Source organism: Hipposideros armiger, unplaced genomic scaffold (assembly GCF_001890085.2).
Source record: "Hipposideros armiger isolate ML-2016 unplaced genomic scaffold, ASM189008v1 scaffold_303, whole genome shotgun sequence".
NCBI lineage: Eukaryota > Metazoa > Chordata > Mammalia > Chiroptera > Hipposideridae > Hipposideros > Hipposideros armiger.
In genome coordinates this window covers 219,184-238,427 of record NW_017731653.1, presented here as the reverse complement: position 1 = coordinate 238,427, position 19,244 = coordinate 219,184, and the positions used below count along the sequence as shown (strand labels likewise).

The following is a 19,244-nucleotide window of genomic DNA, read 5'->3' as shown; positions in this document are numbered from 1 at the left end:
AGTTGCTGGGCTTGGGTTTGCTTTCTTGTACTTGACTAGGCTTTTCATTCTTTGAGTAGGGAGCCAGTTAGTGCTGTGTTGTCCTCTCCTCGAAGGCATGTTCCCCACTCTTCCCCACCACCTCAAAGGGTGAACTCACAGAGATTGTTGAATAATGCTGACTTGTATGCCTGGGATTTGGGATTTGGCGCCACTGGTCACTGGTCAATGGTCAAGTATTTCTTTGCTCTCTCTGCTTTGTTCCACATCTCTCTTCCTTGGGTTGTAGAGTGGTACTTCCTTCTGTGATGACCCAGGGGGACCCAACTTCTATCCCCCCATCCTACTCCCACCACCATTGATTCCTCTCTGCCTACTCCCCTCTTAAGCCCCCCACCTCAAACTGGACAGAAAGCTCAGAACAGCACCTTCCTGTTCTACAAGCTTGTTGACTCATTGGTTCACACATCCTTTGATGTTAGGGAGACCCAGATGTGTTTTGAGATTTCAGGTTATTTCCTTCTACGTCCTTCTGGGATGTAGGTTACAGTACAGGCCAGAGCAAGTATCAACAGTGATGGTGACACAGCTACAAAAAACTCAGTTAAGGAAATCAGGGGACTGTTTCTCACAAGAATCTGCCTGTGGATAATCCAGACGTGACTGTTGATGATCAAGGTTTACATATAACGTTTTGGGTACTTTAGGTAATTGCTGTGTGAGCTTCTGTGTTTTGCCTGGAGCTGGGTGGGGTTTTTGTTTAGCCAGTCATAAAAAATCTCATCTTTTGGGATTTGGGCTGCCCTTCTCTCAGCTTTCTCAGCACTTTAGCCCAGGTACACTTTCTTTGCAGTTAAGACCAGAAATGTGGACACCTTGTAACAGTCTTGGGATGACTGAGAAAAACTTATTTAAGTTCTGAAAACACTTCTTCATGTATTTTATCTGTACTTTATCTATATCCCTCACAAACCCCTCTGGCATGCAAGCTGTACAGTGCACATCTCTGTTGTGCCTAAAATCAAGCAAACCACCACTGACATTTCCAGCCTAGGCTGAAGACTGAAGGCTAGTTGATTCTCTGATGGAGGTGTGGTGGGAGCCATCTGATACCTTTGGAATCCATGGTGACATCACCAAATGGTGACAGCTTTGTTAACTCCTGGAGAAGACTGAGGCAGGGAAGAATGGCAATAAAACTGTGATTCTCAGTGGGGGCAATCCCCCCACTCGCCTCCGCCTGGGCCCTGGGAACATATGGCAATGTCTGGAGACATTTTTGGCTGTCACCACTGGAGGAATGTTACTGGCATCTAGAGGGTAGAGGCTTGGTTGCTACTAAATATCCTACAGTGCACAGGACAGGCCCCACTACAAAGAATTCTCCAGCCCAAAATGTCAGTAGAGCTGCTGTTGAGAAACCCTATGCCCACACAAGAGGTAATTTCATTCACTCCTCTCCTTAGGAAAAAATCCTTGGCTGTGATATTGGTTATAGGGAGCGGAATAGAGACCGTTCTGAATTTGAGGGAAGTTTTAGAAGTTTGTTTTAAAATGGAAATGCCCTTTTATTCTGGGCAAAGACATAGGAAACAAGCCAAGTAAACAGTGTGGCTGTATGTGGGTACTTTCAAGACCTGTGCCAATGATTTGTAAGGTGTTTGCAATTATGGTATGAATCCATCTGTTTAATGCCTCTGTGTCTTTGATAATCTGTCCCCCTGGCCAGGGATACTCATTCTACCTTCAATTACTTGACTAGCCTTGAATTCTCATTGAAGATCACACAGGCATTGCCTCCTGAAAGCTTTCCTCGACCTCCCACGTGGCCCTGAATGTCTGTTGGCCCTTCTATCACTCTCTATTAGCCCCTTTTGTATCACTCACCATAGTGTGTGTGTGTGTGTGTGTGTATGAATATATATATGATTAAAAATATTTATTGATTTTACATATATATATATATATATATAATTTCTCATTCTTTCCATTCTTTTTAAAAAAGATTTTTATTAAAATATAGCTAACAATATTATATTAGTTTCAGGGGTACACCATAGTTATTCAACATTTATATACCTAAAGAAGTGATCACCATAAGTCCAGCAACCACCTGACACCATACCACATTATCACAATATTATTGACTACATTCCCTATGCTTTACTTTTACATTCCCAGGACTACTTTGTAACTACCAATTTGTACTTCTTATTCCCTTCACCTTTTTCACCCACCCTCCCCAAACCGCCTCTCATCTGGCAACCATCGAAATGTTCTCTGTATCTATGAGTTTGTTTCTGTTTTGTTTGTTTATTTTGCTTTTTAGATTCCACATATAAGTGAAATCACATTGTATCTCTCTTTCTATGTCTGACATATTCCACTCAGCACAATATCCTCCAGGCCCATCCATATTGCTGCAGATGGTAAGAACCCATTTCCTTCCATGACTTCCATGAATATATACAAAATTCTATTGTATATATGTACCACCTACTCTTTATTCATTCATCCATCAACAGATACCCAGGCTGCCTCCACGTCTTGGCCATTGTAAACAACACTGCAGTGAATATATGGATGCACACATCCCTCGAAGTATTGTTTTGGGTTTCTTCGAATAAATACCCAGAAGTGGGATTACTGGGTCCTTCTTTGTCTCTTATTATAGCCTTTGTTTTAAAATCGATTTTGTCTGGTGTAAGTATTGCTACCCCAGCTTTTTTTTTTTCAGTTCCATTTTCATGAAATATCTTTTTACATCCCTTTACTTTCAGTTTGTGTGTATCTTTTGATCTGAAGTGAGTCTCTTGTAGGAGCATATATATGGGTCTTGTTTTCTTATCTATTCAGCCACCCTATCTTTTGATTGGAGCATTTAATCCTTAAAGTAATTGTTGATAGAGACATAGTTATTGCCACTTTATTGTTCATATTTTTTATCTTTTTTTTTTTCATCTTAAAGAAGTCCCTCTAACATTCCTTGTAATACAGGTTTAATGGTGATGAACTCCTTTAGCTTTTTCTTGTCTGGGAAGCTCTTTATCTGTCCTTCGATTCTAAATGATAGCTTTGCTGGGTAGAGTAATCTTGGTTATAGGTCCTTGCTTTTCATCACTTTGAATATTTCCTGCCAGTCCCTTCTGGCCTACAAAGTTTCTGTGGAGAAATCAGTTGATAGTCTCACCGTAGTATATTAAAATAACCAGTTTCAGTGTCTGTTCTCCACACTAGAATGGAAGTTACTTGAAGGGACGATGTGCCTTTTTCATCTTTGTGCCTCTCAATGCCCAGCACAATGCCTGGCACTTAGTAGGCACTGTGAATATCACTGAGCTAATGAGGTGCTTGCAAAGGACAGGGCAGGCTGAAATGTAATTGCTGTCCTGACATACTTAACAAAAACAACACCATTAAACAACTCACTTTTTTTTGGTTCTTACTGGTGCAAGTCATACGCTGGGCATTTTGTACATGTCATCGCATTTAATCCCCACAACCACCAGAGGAGCCAGGTAGTGATTATCCTCATTTTCCAGATGAGGAAACTGGGGCTTAGAGGCAGGGTAACATGCCTGGCATCAGCAATGGAAGTGGCAGATCCGGGCCTCAAATCCAAAGCCTACACTCGTAACCACTGAGCTATGCTGCTGAACGGGGTCGGCTGACTTCTCAGCCCCTGGATGCCCTCCTTTGTACCAATTCTGAACATGGTGCTAACAACTCTCAGGAGCCTTGAGGAACCAGAAACCAAACCTGAATTTTCTGTATTAGCAGGAGAGGGCTCTCAGCTGGAGGCTCTCAACTCTGGAAAGTTCTGATCTCCAGCAGAGAAGTCAGAGAGATTGATTGGGAGAAATACCTTGATAATGATGGGTGTTCCTCTTTGATGCCAAAGAGGAATTTGTAGGTTTAAAACTATTTTCCTTACACAAGTTGATGCTTCAAGGTATATCTGTCCATCACATTCTATGGGTGGGATCTTTAAATGTCAAAGTGTACTCTTCACTCTGGGATGCTGTACTTTGACTTGCAGAAGCCTACACAGATAAAAATGATTCATGAATTTATGACAGGCTTTGGAGTTGGATAGTATGAATAAAATCCCAGCTCAGTCAGCTAATTGACTTGGGGCAAGTGAATTAACCTTGCTAAGCTTGTGTCCTTATCTATAAAATGAGAATGAAAACTCTGACCTTGTACAGTTTTTATGACAATTAGAAATAATACTTGTAAACAGCCTAATTCAGTGCCTGGCATATGACAGGCACTCAATCAATGTTAGCCATATATATATATATATATATATATATATTTAAAAATATATATATATATATTTTTCACCGACAGGTGAAAGGAGTAAAGATTTGAAAGAGGACATACTAAATCATAGTCCCCACAATTCTGGGAAGTATATAATAGCTCAGTAAATATTTGTTGATTGATGGATTGCATTACTGATAAGCCCTGGAGTGGGAAACTGGCTTGGCCAGACATGAAAGAATGGCTTTTATGTAACTCACAATTCAGATGCTGTGATTTCTTGCAATTTTATGCAAAAATCAGACTTCAATGCTGCATTGACCCTAAACTGACCTCCTCCTTAGAACTCCTCCCTTCTCTTCAGCCTCCAAACTGACAACTTCTAGGAGGGCTTTGTACATGAATTTCATCATCACAAGGGTTGCCATAGCACCTGCCTTGTATAAAGGCTTTCTAACATGACCTCCTATAGTTCTCACTGCAATCCCATGAGGAGGCTATGCTAACCCTAATTTGCAGACTAGAAAAACTGAGGCCCAAAGGTAAAACAACTTGCCTAACTCCTAGGTCTCCACTCTTCCACTCTTCCAAGCTGCAAGGAACGAGAGGGAGGAGGTGCTATCATTTGAGTTCCAGAAAATCTAGGATGCCAATGAAAAGGGATGAGGCCCCTTTCCCATGATGCTTCCTGAGGGAAGGTCAATGGCTTTTGGGAAGACCCAGCAAGACCCATAGCTGGTGAGAAATAGACATTGACAGGAGAATTCATCCTCAGGGTTCTTCTCCATTTTCCAGCATCCCACAGAGCTTTTCCTGGCTTCTTAAACCCACAGGCCTCAACATGCTCTTAGCTTCCTCTGTCCTGCTTGGAGCAAGTGGTTTCTCTCCAGGGATGAGAAAAGTTTCCTTGACCTTATGCCTTAACCCCCTGACTGCCCTATCTGCATATTCTTTTCCATTTTGGATGTGTAGTGGACTAGTGTTTCTACAAGTACATTCAATAGCATGTTAACAGCGGTTAAGATAGAAAGGTTTTGTTGTTAGGTTTGTTTGAGAAACTCTGATTAAGTAAAAGTAAATGTTTCTTTTTTATAGGACTTCTTAGAGCTTTGAATATGCAAATGAGCTTTATTAATGCCCTAAGAGAAAGCTATAGAACTTTCATTTCCAAAATTTATTTGACCACAGAACCTTTTAATCAAAGCTATCTTGGGGGATAGAATTCTGCCCTAGACAAGCCCTGGGGAGAATCTAGTACCAGATAAGGATTTAGGGGTGAGTTGAAGACTATTTTAATCAAGTCTGGAGAGAAGACCAGAATTAGAATAAATTGTGTTCGTTAACAGCTAAGACCTAGTAACTAAAGGATTTAGCTGTACTTAGATGTTTATTTCTTTATCAAGCTTTAGCTACAAAGGGAGGTAGTTCTATATGATAATATATTTTTATTGAACATTTGTTAAGTAAAGTTATTTCAGCAGTGATAAGTTTTTATTTTAACATGGTAAAAAAGGAGAAAACAATGGTAATTCTTAGTCCTGGGGTAGCATATCCCAAGTGACTGTTCATTTTTTATTTTTTGGACAGCAAATTAATGATGATCTTGCAAACTGGATCTGTGAATGCACACATATAAAGTGGCATGAAACTATCGCCGTTTCATCCTCAGCTCCTAGTGCAGAGCGATGTCGGCTCACTTTGACCTACAGGTAATGACTACTGTCTCACGATTCCTCTACTCACAATTATATTACAGGCTGCTGTTAAACATTCTTAGTGCAGTGACTACCAGAGAACAATTTGGTTAGAGGGAATAAGTGCTTGGTGACAATTCCCCCTATTTTATAGGTGAGGAAATAAGGATCCAGAGTGCTCAGCCACTTGGCAACTTTCACACAGAAAGTTCTGGCAGGAGAGTGACTAGAGCTCAGGCTATTGGCAGCAGTGGCTCATTTAGATGCCACTGCTCTAAAAGATCCTGCAGTGAATAGCAAAAATATTGCCGAGGATGCTAACTCTGGATATGTCTAGCAGCTTCAGTCAATTGCTGAGAAAACAACCCCAACCTGCTAAATAGGGTGATGCTTTGGCAGACTTGGGAGACGTGGATTAACAGCACCCAACCCAAACTTGTGCTTTTGTGATCTTCCCATCGCCTCTCTCAATTCCAATTCTCCAGTGTATGCCAGGGTGGCAGAGATGAGCCACACTTAGGAGGCTACCACCGCTGCCTCAGCACTGGAGCCAAGGGAAGGGAAGGGCGTCGGCGACACTGATGTCTGTTTCTGTTTGCTTTGGGCTCTCACCTGGAGCTTCAGGTGAGCCTGGATCAGCTTTCTTCCCAGGAAGGGCATTTGATTTTTTGCTCTTAAAGGAATTTCAAAGAATATGAATAAAGACCTCACCAAGAGGGACTGGCATTCAATTAATAGGTGGAGTAAATGTCTCAAAAAAGAACCCAACACAGAATCCCCTTTGTGGATTGTCTGGATGGATAATGTTGATTTAAAAATCCAAACATTTGTTGCTGGACACTATTTAAATATCAAAACAATCCTGCAACTGGGATAGAATCCTCATTTTACAAATAAGGAAAGAAAGGCACAAAGAAGTCAAGTACCTTGTTCAAAGTCACTACACAGTGAGAGGTAGACGAGGATTTGAATCCAGGTCTTCTGAAGTGCATGATGACAGGCTTACTGTTAGACCACAGTTACCTTACTCTTGTGTGACAATTTGTAATTTTCAAAGGAATTTCACTTACATTATATCCTGTGAGGCTCACCACAAACCAATGAGGTCGGAAAGGATTTGACAGGTCAGAACACACACTTATGTGTTAAATCACAGCGCAAGGTCACCCAACCAAAATCCATTCTAGCAGAAGCCTTGCTCTCTACTCTCCCAGCTTGGTTTTCTTATTCTCCACTCACACTCAGCTTCCTTTCCCTAGCATTCTCCCCCCTCAGGGGTGTGAAGTTGTTTCGAGAACAGCCAAGGCCAAACATAAGTTGTTTCCTTTCCCCATGTCCCCAAATAGAATACTAGCCATAGCTAAATGTGCAGTGCTTGCTATGTGTCAAGCACCATACAAACATTTCATATTTATTTAACTTGTTTAATGCTCACAATCCCATAGAGTACCTGCTATTATTACCCCCATTTTATAGTTGAGGAAACCAGGTCACATAAAAGTTAAATAACTTGTCTAACGTTAGTGAGTGATGGAGCTGGGATTCTAACGAGGCAGGCAAACTGCAGAGCAGAGAACTGAGAACTAGCTGTAGAACATTTCAAATTTCTTGACTTGAGGTTCTTCAGGGTCTGTAAGACCAATCCTTTGCCCCAGACTGCCTTGTCTGGAAACCATCCTAGAAAGAGAGTGCTCACTGCTAATTTAACAGGAATTCTGGAGATATACCAACCACTTATTTCTGGGGAAGTCTAAAATCAGTCTCCCCTACTCCTGTCATACTTTGTGAAGTCTCATATGTAGATAACAACCTGAGAATTTGCTCTTGCCATGAATGGTGTCATTGAATGTGGAGGTGGGTTGGCATGAGGATGGAGGACTGTTGAGCTGTCAGAAGTTAGAGCAGTAAAGCATTTTTGTACCCACCCCACCACCAAGGGTCCCCCCACCTGCCGGCCCAGATGGAACACCCATAACCTAAACTAGGGGTTTTCAAACTTACCTGGTCATAAGGATTACCTGGAGGGCTTGTTAAAAATATAGACACTCAAGCCCTTCTTCTGAAGATTTTCATTCCATAAGAGTGGGGTGGGACTTGAGTCTAGATATTTATATTCTTAAATACTGGTCATTGGTTAGTTAACACACGTTCGTGTGGTGCTTATCCTTTGCAAGAATTGGAGATTTAGAATGAGTTGGACTCAATCCTTTCCTTCAACAAGCTCAGGGCCTAGAAAGACACTGACAAATAAACAGATACGTATACATTAAGTCAGGTCCATGGTGGGAAAAGTACAGGGTATGGTGGAAAAACAGGGAGGGGTATCTAGTTCAGACCAGGTGGTGATATAGGCGATTCTAAGGCCACCAGATCTGACACAGCACACACTCTCATCCCAAGCTGAATGGGGTCTCTGAGCTGACTCTGTTAGCCAACTGGAGGGTGCCCACGTTTTGCTTCTCTTGCTTCTGGATCCAGAAGTCACCTGCTGTTGGTCTAGGATGGTGGTGGAGGGGCTTGCGCTGAGGCTCCTCCCTGCCCACATCTTCTCCTTCTTCCTAAGCCTCCTACTTGTTTGATTCATATATGACCCCCACTTTTCCCAGGGGTCATTATCTCTCTCATTTTATTTCCCCTGAGCAACATTTCTCAGCTCAAATGGCAGGCTGGCTTAAACGAATGCTTTGGCTGAGGTGGTGCCAGGGTGCGCCCTGTGGGGTCAGTACCTCTCACCTCTCCTCTTCCTCCCCCAAGTCCTCCTCTGGACATTTCCCTGAAGAGGTAGGCACAGATGACATGTCACTGGGCTGTGGCACTCAGGCACTGCAGGAAGGGACCCAGCCAACCTGGAAGAGGTTGTCTGGTCCTCACCCCTGTGTCATGGAGCTCAGTGGCTCCTAATCTGCTGGTGTCAAAACCCAATCATCCTGCTGGAATTGGTGTTGCCTGAGTTCCTTAAGACCCTTGAGGAAATCACATGAAGGGAGGAGGAGAGCTACAGCCTTTTGTTAACTAAGGCAAGTTTGGGTGATTAAGCTGTGAAAGCAAAGTCATTTTGGTCCAGAGGATTATTTCTGAGGTGTGCTGGGAACTTAGAAATAACTTATTGCCTGGGAGGCAAACCAAACCCAAGATGACTCTCAGCTAATTGCCAGCTTCTCCTGCCAAGCCAAGCTCCTTGGTATATAAAGGCCAGCCACCTCTGTTGTCTCCATCCTCTGTCTTCATCCCTCTCAGCTCTTGCTTAGTGATTACTAGCTCACCTCCAAGCTCTCTGACCATGAAGGGACAAGTCTGCAAGACATCAGGCGGCGGGCGCCAGGGCTTCTCCGGCCGATCCGCCATGGTCTCCGGCAGCAGCAGGATGAGCTGTGTGGCCCGCTCTGGGGGGGCCAGTGGAGGGGCCTGTGGGTTCCCGAGTGGAGCAGGCGGCTTTGGCAGTCGCAGCCTCTACAACCTGGGTGGCAACAAGAGCATCTCCAGCAGCGTGGCTGGTGGCTTTGGGGGAGGGCGTAGTAGCTGTGGCAGTGGCTTTGGGGGTAGCTATGGAGGGGGCTTTGGTGGTGGCTTTGGTGGTGGCTTTGGTGGTGGCAGAGGAATGGGGGGTGGCTTTGGTGGGACTGGTGGCTTTAGAGGAGCTGGTGGCTTTGGAGGAGCTGGTGGCTTTGGGGGGCCTGGTGGCTTTGGTGGGCCTGGTGGATTTGGCCCTGGTGGCTTCCCTGGGGGAATCCAGGAAGTGATTGTCAACCAGAGCCTCCTGCAGCCCCTCAATGTGGAGATCGACCCTCAGATTGGGCAAGTCAAGGCCCAGGAGCGGGAGCAGATCAAGACCCTCAACAACAAGTTCGCCTCCTTCATTGATAAGGTGAGGGCAAAGTCCAGAAGTGTCGTGGACGGTTTGGGCCACTCAGGCGGTTGGTATAGAAAGATGCCAGTGGGCTTTATCAGCCTTAGAGGCGGGGTCCAGCTTCTTGTCCTGGTTCTACCTTGGCCCCTCCAGGACAATGAGCATGTTTCTCGTGCTCTTTGGACCCAGCTATGAAATAGGGAAAGGAATCTGGCTTCTGATTTCCTTCTGGGGATAGGACCAGGGAAAATGAGGTGAGGGTCCAAACATGCTCTTAGCTCTTTTTAAGAATAGGGTATTAGCCATGAAACGATCCCAGCTAATTTTCAATTACTGTTGCAAAGCAATTGCTTGAGAATCTAAACTAGCTGGCATTCAAACTTGCAATAGTAGGAATCTTGTGCCTCTCAATGATGAGTATTGGCAACTGGCTTACCTTCCAAATGGTGCTGTGCTTCAGCTGCTATTAGATTGAGTGATCCATGCTGGGACAGGGAAGGGTGTGCTGGGTCTGGGGGACAAACTTGGGATTGAAAGTTAAGCCTAGGTCAGCTATAAGCTGAGTAACTGAAAGGGGAAACAACTCAGGAAAATCTGAAACAGCTTCGGAAAAGTTAGACCTCGTTGACTGTTTTCACTGCCTGTTTGGAGGTGAACAAGTTTTCAGTGATAAATGACTTTATTTATGCTGTCCTCCTTTAGTTGTATTCTGAAAGATCCAAATAGACTAGGGCAGTGCTTGGTTTGACTCTTAGCTTTGTCACCTAGTAGCCACATCACTCTGGGAAACTTAATTAAGCTATTTGAATATCAGTTTCCTTATCTACAAAATGGGGTTAACAACACCTCTTTTATAGGTGGCCGTGAGGATTAAATTAGATAGAATATATGAAAAGCGATATAAAGTGAGCACTTAACATAGTTTAGCTCTTCCTTTTCTAAATTCTCATCCTTCCCAAATTCCAAAAAGCAAACAAACAAAACAACAAACCCAGAGGCTATTGCCATTTCAAAAACTGGGCTCATGTCCCATATCTCTACTCTTTGGGATAGATGGCCCCACCTGCCCAACTCAAGAGGCTGACCCCTTTTCTTCCTCCCCTGATGCAGGTGCGGTTCCTGGAACAGCAAAACAAGGTCCTGGAAACCAAATGGAATTTGCTGCAGCAGCAGACCTCAGGCTCCGGCTCGGGCCCCAACAACCTGGAGCCTTTCTTTGAATCTTACATCAGCTTCCTGCGCAGACAGCTGGATTTGGCTCTGGGGGAGAGGGGGAACCTGGAAGGAGAACTGAAGAACATGGAGGGCCTGGTGGAAGACTTCAAAAAGAAGTGAGGGCCCCAACTGGGGGATTTCCACTTCCGGGGGAATAGCAGGGAGGCCTGGCCCCAATTTGGGATTTTAACTGTTCCTGACTACACCTTCAATCAATACTCGTGGGTGGATTTATTGAGGGAAGCATGACCAAGCAGAAGAGGGTGAGAGGGTGGGGACTGAGACTTCTAGGTGGCAGATTATGACATGGTTTTCAGTCTGCAGGCAGGCCCCCTCCTACACCAGCCCAGAAGGACAAGAGAGCCTCCCAGCATTTGAAGTCCTTTAGGACGGAGAGTCCTCCACATTTTATTGTAATAGGAATCCCCTTGGAAGTTTGTCACAATGCACATTTCTGTGCCCCAGTCCTAGACACTCTGAATCAGTGAGTGTGGGGAAGTCCTAGGAGTCTGAGCGCCTCACAGCCCCCAGGGATTCTGGGCAGATGGTCCAGGCCCCACTTTGTAAAGCAGCAGCTTTTCAGTCCAGTCGAATTCTCTGAGTCAGCAACTTCATTCAGCCTCCTGTTGCATGTTTGGGGCTGTAGTGGACACTCTCTGAAGTTTGTGAGAGGGGAACAGGGCTCTCAAGGTGGGGAGGGAACTCCAGACATTCTCGGGGGTTAGGACCCACAGGAGTGGGTACACCTGCTCTGAGTAGGTCCCATTCCAATTCAGCTACACAAATCTGGTGCGCACCCATCTGTGGCAGGCTGCAGTGGCAACTCTGGGAATCCAGTGGCAACTCATATTCCCATTGCCTGGAACCCTCCTTTTTCCCAGAATGGTTCCAGTCTTTAATTTTCATGAAATTCAAATTCGGTGGGAGATTTTAGTCATTAATAGGCACGAAGCTCATAACCTTCATGCATTCAGAAGATATGAGTTCATTCTTATCCCAGATTCCTGTAAGAAGCAACTCTAATAAATGAAAAGAGAAACAAAAATGCTTGCTCTGAGCAAATACCTCATAGGCACATGTTGTGAATTCTGTCAGAGCAGGGCGAGTGGTCCAAGTGGTCAGGCTCCTTCAAGTCTCCCTGCCTGTCACTGGGACTTAGAGTGAGGAGGGTGAGGCAGTGGCCTGAGTTCTGAATGGCCGCTAGGTAGAATTGACTATATATTTTTTGGGGTTCAGTGCAAAATGAAAACACAGGGCCCTTGTTTTTCAAGATGGCATCAACAGAGCACTGAACTGAGTATGAGGACCTTCTGAGCCCAGAGCTTGTGTAACTGCACAGGTTATACTCCCATGAAGCTGGTCCTGTCTTTGAGTGAGGAGATTCTATATAAGTGCTTGAGATCTTTATCTTTTTTCTTTGTAATTCTGAAACGTCACTGTTCAAATGTGTGCCTCTTTCTTTCCCAGGTATGAAGATGAGATCAACAAACGCACTGCGGCGGAGAATGAGTTTGTGGGACTTAAAAAGGTAAGTGAACTGGGACAGGCAGGTCAAGGGTCCTTTTTTGACACTGCCACCATGGAGAGAGAGCAGAGCCAGCTCTGGGGCACAGTGACCCTATGCTGGGTATGGGGCTTACATTTAACCTTGCATTTTTGGAAGTGAGGTGTTTGATGAAGGAAGCTGCTCTGAGTACATTGCTGGTAAGGAAGACATCTTACAATGTGACTGATGAGCTGATTAGTAATGTCAACTAATACATGCTAGCATTAATCAAGGATTTCAGCCTTCAAATGTGTCTGGATATTATTAACAACAATAACCCACAAATACTTGTAGCTTATTTAAATCTTTTATCATAAAGATGAAGTAGTTAGAGTACCTTCATTTCTTTCTATTCAGGAGGTTGAGTTTTGGGTACTGTATAACCAAAGCCACATATTAGATAAATGTGCTTTTCCTACCCTTCCTCCATGCTTGACTAATAGGGCTTATAGTTGGATATAGCATTGGGATTTGATTGGTCAAAACAATTAAAAGGAAGAAAAACTCTTTTTCTTTCTTTGAAAAGAAAAGGTGAGAAGTCACAATTAGGAGGAGGGATGGATGAGGGCCAAAGAAGAGAGATGAAGACTTAGGAAAGAGGTATGGGTGGCAGGGGAGCAGAGGGTCATTCTTTTGGGTTTCGGACTGCCCTCCCTTCCCCAACCCCCCAGGACGTTGATGCGGTCTACATGAACAAGGTGGAGCTGCAAGCCAAGGCGGACGGCCTGACAGATGAACTCAACTTCCTGAAGACCCTCTATGAGATGGTGATTCCTTGGTTTGCCAAGCTCCAGAGCTTTCCTGTCTGCATCCCCCCAAACACATTCAGTGTATCTTGAGGGGACAGTCAAGTGGCAGAACACTCGCAAAAGCAGTGACCGGGCTCAGAACTGAGCTCTGCCCTACCCAGGAAATGCTAACTTAACTCCCCATCCTGTATAGACCTGGCCCATAGGGCCAGGATCCCTTTCTGTCCTCTTTATTCCCCCATTTTGTTCTACACCGTCCCTCTGGCTCTCATACTAGCATCACAGTTAGCTCCTTCAGCATACTCTTCCCTACTATGGTCCCATAGAAACCCACACAGTATGCTCAGTGGCTGATACTTTCAGGCTGACACCTGGTTATATTTGCGTGTTTCTTTTCCTTTAGCTTTGTTGTCTAGCATCCTTTAGGCCATAGCCAGGCCTGAAATGTAAGCTTATTTTTCTAACTGTCCTATTCCTGGCCCCATCATTGGGGTATATTCTGATAGAAGATTCTTAGACTTCTTCATTCCCAACATCCCCTGGGGCCAGGGGATAGTGACGATGACGATCTATGTCCACCCCCTCCTCCCCATCCCCCCAGGAGCTGTCCCAGATGCAGAGTCATGTCAGTGACACATCTGTGGTCCTCTCTATGGACAACAACCGCTGCCTGGACCTGGACAGCATCATTGCCGAGGTCAAGGCCCAATATGAGGAGATTGCTCAGAGGAGCAAGGCCGAGGCTGAGGCCTTGTACCAGACCAAGGTGGGAGGCTTTCTTTATCCCCACACTCTAGTTTTAGGTCCTGCTGACCTTCATCAAGAATGCTCCCATGCTTTGCAAAACTATGTTGATTGGTTTCTCCTCTGTCAGCTTGGGGAGCTGCAGACCACAGCTGGCAGGCATGGGGATGACCTGAAGAGCACCAAGAGTGAGATCATGGAGCTCAACAGGATGATCCAGAGGCTGCGGGCTGAGATCGAGAATGTCAAGAAGCAGGTGGGTCTGGGCTTAGTGGGGAGATCCTGGAGGTCTTCTGGGCCCTGGAGAGAAAGACAAACAACAGGTGTGCCTCTGTCATATGCCTTCTCTGTTTTTTTCATGGTATCACATGTTGTGGGACAGCACAGTCCCCAGGACACTCTGTTCTCCCAGGTGTTCCTCCTGGAGGCTGGGCTTCTTGAAGTCTCCCTAAGGAGAGATGGTTGTCCATTCTGGTTTTCTCTGCAAATCTTGTAACTGTAGGGGTGACCTTAAACACTCAGCTCTCTGTAGGATCTGCCTTCACTGAACTATTGGGTTGTCGGAAAAGTCATGACATATTTTTTTCTATGTTTTTCATTGCAAAAATGTGTCATGACTTTTCCGACAACCCAAAATTTGTCATGTATTTCACATAACCTTGATGGCTAATTTGTATCACTAGAATGAAGTGATTAAGAAAGGAAGTTTTTAAACAATCTTACAAAAAAGAACCATTCACCAGATCGCTGCTACCTTTTCCAGAAAATCAGCATTCCTTTTCTTGATGAGACATGAGTTAATTTCAATGGACCAAAGATGAATGAATGAACCATTTGCAAAACTAACTTCTGTTTCTGAGCATGGGAAGGGAAGGAAGGGATGCTGGATGGGGAAGAGATCTCACAGGAAAGATCAGTTGTTTGTTTCCTGGTTACTATGCTAATTGGTCTCCTACCTCCCTCTGCCCTAGAATGCCAACCTTCAGGCGGCCATTGCTGATGCTGAGCAGCGTGGAGAGATGGCCCTCAAAGATGCCAATGCCAAGCTTGAAAGCTTGAAGGCTGCCCTACAGAAGGCTAAGGATGATCTGGCCCGGCTGCTGCGTGACTACCAGGAGCTGATGAACGTCAAGCTGGCCCTGGACGTGGAGATTGCCACCTACAGGAAGCTGCTGGAGGGCGAGGAGTGCAGGTGAGAGGCTGTGATCAGCATTGTCTGGGTATAATTTTGGAGTCATCTTTGATAATGAAGAAAGAAGGCAAAATGATAAGGAGAGGGTGACTCAGACAAAGGGTAAAGAATCTCCTGAATGACAGCATTTAGGATTCAAGCCCCATTATTTTTTGTCAACTGAGATTGTCTAACTCTACAATTTACCATGGACATCAATATTGTATTGTTGTACATACCTCTGTCGATCTTACTATGTGCGATGTGTAAGAAAAAGTGCTTTGGGGTTATGACAAAAGTTATAGTGCTATGCAGAGGAACTTTCTGAAATGACAAAAATGTTCTATACCTGTTCTGTCTAACACAATAGCTATTAGCCACTTGAGCACTTGAAATGTGGCTAGTGGAACCGAGGAACTGAGTTGGACAAATGGGTGAATTTGGCTCCCAAAATTATGAACCCTCAGCTCTTTGGCTAATGACTCATTGCAGAAATAATCCACCTCTCCTTCTCTCTTCTTTTTTAGGCTGTCTGGAGAATGTCAGAGTGCTGTGAGCATTTGTAAGTAACCCTTCAAAAACCTTCTCCTTGTGTTGTTAAAAGGAGAACTAGAAACATCTTTTCTGACTGACCTTTAGGCAGAAAAACCTGACCCATGCAAGGAGGCCAGGCCATGGCCACACACTCTGTCCCTAATGTAAACTGGCAAACTCTCAGGCTAAAGCTAGAACCCCTAGTGGTCTTGGGGAGTTCCCTAGGTCGGAGAACCAGACATTTCTGTGGATACTGCTGGCTCTTGTTCTTGGAAAAGGGCACCAGAGGGCCAGGCTCACTCTTGTTGTTTACCAGCTGAGGCCTCAGAGAGGTTAGGTTTCTTTTTTTTTAAGTCACACAGCCAAGCAGGGTGGAGCTGGGATATAAACCCAGGCTGTCAGTCTGAATTGAGCCTGTTCTCTAGCGGTGGTCAGCAATGTCACCCACACAAGCAGCAGCTCGGGCGGAAGCCATGGAGGCTTTGGAGGGGTCGGTGGCAGCAGCGGTGGCTACAAAGGCGGCAGCACCAGCAGAGACAGCATTGGTGACTACAGAGGAGTAAAGGGTGGCAGCAGCAGTGGCTATAGCGGCTTTAGCGGTGGCAGTACTGGAGGCCACCAGACCAGCGGCAGTACTGGAATCTACCAGACCGGCGGCAGTACCGGCAGCTACCAGACTGGTGGCAGTGGCAGCAGGCTCAGCAGTGGAGGCAGCAGCTCTGTGAGTGGAATTGGCTCCAACTCTGGCGGCATCCAGTCCTCTGGAGGCAGTGGCTACAAGTCTGGCAGTGGAGGCAGCTCTGGTATCCGCTTCTCCCAGACCACCAGCTCCAGCCAGCACAGCTCTAAGTGATCCTCCGGGGCCAAATCTCCATGCCCACCTGCTTCCTTCTCAGCCTGCAACAGCACTTCCCTTCTCTGCTTGGCATCAAGAGATGCCAGCTTCAACCTTGCCTTTCTTCAAGTTTCCTGGAGAAGGGGCTGAACTTCTTCCTGGCTCCTCTATGCCCAAGATGTCTTCTAGGACAGGGAGGTCCAGATGCTAGTCTGGGATGACGATACCCCTAAATGTGCCTTGTGATGGGCCCTGACTTTGGACAGCAACTCCTGAGTCAAAACCAGTGTGGGCCTTCCCAGACTGGTCTGTTCCCACTCTGGCCCATCTCTCTCTCTCTGGGAGTTTCAGCCACACCTGAGGAAGGCAGTGCAATGGGGCCAGTGCTAGAGGGTGGATGGTCAAGGTCTCTGGACTGTTGGTTCCCAGGGTGCCCTCCCCACATCTGGGCATCATATCCTGACTTACCTCTGTCCCTTTAATTCCCTGAGCTGTGGATCCTCTGGTGATGATTATGTCACACTTTCTTTTCTCAATAAATTGCATTGTATTTCATATTCTGGTATTTGGCTTTCATTCAAGGAGTCACAGAATAAACCAAAGCCCAAGAGTGGAGGTAAATCAAATATGTCTGCTGGTCTTCCAGAAGTTCAGTAGTGGATATAAAGGCAACTGAATAGTCTTCACCTCTCCTTTTTCCATTTGATTGGGTTTCTTGTGATAGTTCTGTCCAAGAGTATTTACATTGTTTAAGTGAGGACCCCCCACCGACTCCCAAAGAGGTCTCCCCATCCATCTCCCTGCCTTGCAGCAGGCCTCTGTGATCCAGTCTTGGAAGAAGAGGGTTTTGCAGTTCATCAAGGGAATAGATTCTACTGGGACTTTGGCTCCTTTGTTTCACTCCAATGCCAGCCAGACACAGAGCAAATTCTCTTTCTGTGAACGTAGCTCCTGGGGTCTGAAGAGGTCTTTTCCCTGACCAGATTCTGAGCCAATTAAAACATAAGACAAAGGGATGAGCAAATGGAGAGCCAATATTGCCTTTATTACCAACAAAGCAGATATTGGAGAATGTGACTTATATTTTGGAGGAATGGGTTTCTTTTACAGGACCTCAAGACTAGGTCAGATTTCCTACCTGGGAACAGGCAGCATAAGGCCATCATGGCCTTCCCAATGGGGTCAGACGCCCTCATGGTAGATAGGAGGGAAGAACATAAGCTTTCTATGGACAGCCAGATCCTAAGAGATGGAGGGGCAGAGCTATGCAAGCCCAGTTCTTCCTTCCAAACTCACTAATCAGGTAAGAGAGAGGGTAGGAGTGCTATACTAGTGAAGTTCACTCCAGATGGATGTAAAATTAGGAATCAGGAGGATGCATGCTTGCCTGGCCTTTCACTGGCATTTCCCAGCTGTTCTCAGAAAGCTGGGAAAGCTGAAACCCAAACCCAAGGAAGAAGACAAGGTAATGACACAGCTCCTGAGGGTTGTAAGTCATGGTAGATCATATGTCACCTCCCCAGGTCAGAGCTAGACTAATGACAGAGCATCTGTACATTTGTCTGGTGTTCCAAGGAGAGTGCCAGGACCTGGCCTCCTATTCTTAAGCCCAATCATACCACCTAAGCTCATCTAATCTGATCTCCAGAGTACAGCAGCCCTGGTCTCAAGACTTGGAGAAGGAGACATTGTAAAGTTCCTACCCTTGAGTGTTCAATAAATCCTTGCTCATCTTTTCAAGGCCTACAGGTAGGAGGTAGCCCTCGTCCCCATTTACACTTGACACAGCTCTGGGTACTTTGGAAGCAGAGAAGGCTGTTCTGGATTGCTGCTGTTAATATTACCAGTCTTTTGGAGACATTGCAAGAGACACCATCAATCCCTTGGAAAACACCCCAGGTGCCCTGCTCTATGTATTGGTTAACTTGCTGGGAAGAAGCTGACTGTCCTGGATTAACCCAGCTTCTCATTAGACTAACGCAGCTGGGTTTGGGGATGGCTGCTCAGCCTCTTTATCTATCCGTTCTACATGTGGAAAGCTGGTTCTGGAGAACTGTCTCAGGGCTCTACATAGGGACATTCAGTGAAAGTTTGATGATCAATTGAAAGGATGAATAGGAATGAATAAGAGCAGGACCTCCCACCCACCAGCTTGGAAGGAAGATGGGATAGTCACACTCCAAGGCAGGATGGAGCTGAAAGTTGACAGTGATAGCCTAGGACCCTCTTGTGAACTCTTGTGAAGAGAGATGGTTGAGAGGGCTATTGGGAGAGTCAGTGAAAGACTGAAAGATACTTGAAATTGGGAGAGAGGTCAATCAAGGCATGTTGGAAAGGAAGCCTGGAGCAGACCCAGGAAGGAGAGAGAATCTAAGCAAGATGGAGGAAAGGCCAGGCTCCAGGGGAGAGATCCAGATAAAATCCCAGAAGAATTCCAGGACTAGCATTATGTTCCATGTTCTTGACACAGGCTGGGACTAAACCATGTGCAGGGAAGCTTCTAGGCTGAGGGCATGATGTCTGAGACCAGGGTAGGGGCTGGGGAGGAATATTTCTAAGTCAATAGGAGGTTGGCAATTCTGAGTTTTCTGAGTCTTGAGGAATCCCTCAAATGCATCTCCCATTTGAAGAAAGAGTTGTGCACCTCTTTGCCTTTGAAGGAAG

At 45.5% G+C, this 19,244-nt stretch overlaps 2 protein-coding genes across 2 annotated transcripts in view; both read left to right on the top strand.

Annotated features, from left to right (window-relative positions):
• LOC109391837 (keratin, type II cytoskeletal 5-like) overlaps nucleotides 1-19,244 on the top strand; it is a 334,229-nt gene that overhangs the window by 108,381 nt on the left and 206,604 nt on the right. The gene's annotated exons all lie outside the window — the stretch shown is intronic.
• Nucleotides 9,220-16,598, top strand: LOC109391835 (keratin, type II cytoskeletal 2 oral-like). Its single transcript, XM_019659743.1, has 9 exons — nucleotides 9,220-9,804; nucleotides 10,897-11,117; nucleotides 12,469-12,529; nucleotides 13,219-13,314; nucleotides 13,916-14,062; nucleotides 14,171-14,296; nucleotides 15,012-15,232; nucleotides 15,739-15,758; nucleotides 16,159-16,598. The coding sequence occupies exons 1-9, from the start codon at nucleotides 9,220-9,222 to the stop codon at nucleotides 16,596-16,598; spliced, it is 1,917 nt and encodes a 638-aa protein (XP_019515288.1).

What these genes read in the sequence shown, in the direction of transcription:
- LOC109391835 (XM_019659743.1), top strand. Translation starts at nt 9,220, where the DNA reads ATGAAGGGACAAGTCTGCAAGACATCAGGCGGCGGGCGCCAGGGCTTC. An exon ending in GTGGAAGACTTCAAAAAGAA is followed by an intron (nt 11,118 to 12,468) that starts GTGAGGGCCCCA and finishes TTTCTTTCCCAG; the next exon opens with GTATGAAGATGAGATCAACA. An exon ending in AGTTTGTGGGACTTAAAAAG is followed by an intron (nt 12,530 to 13,218) that starts GTAAGTGAACTG and finishes CCAACCCCCCAG; the next exon opens with GACGTTGATGCGGTCTACAT.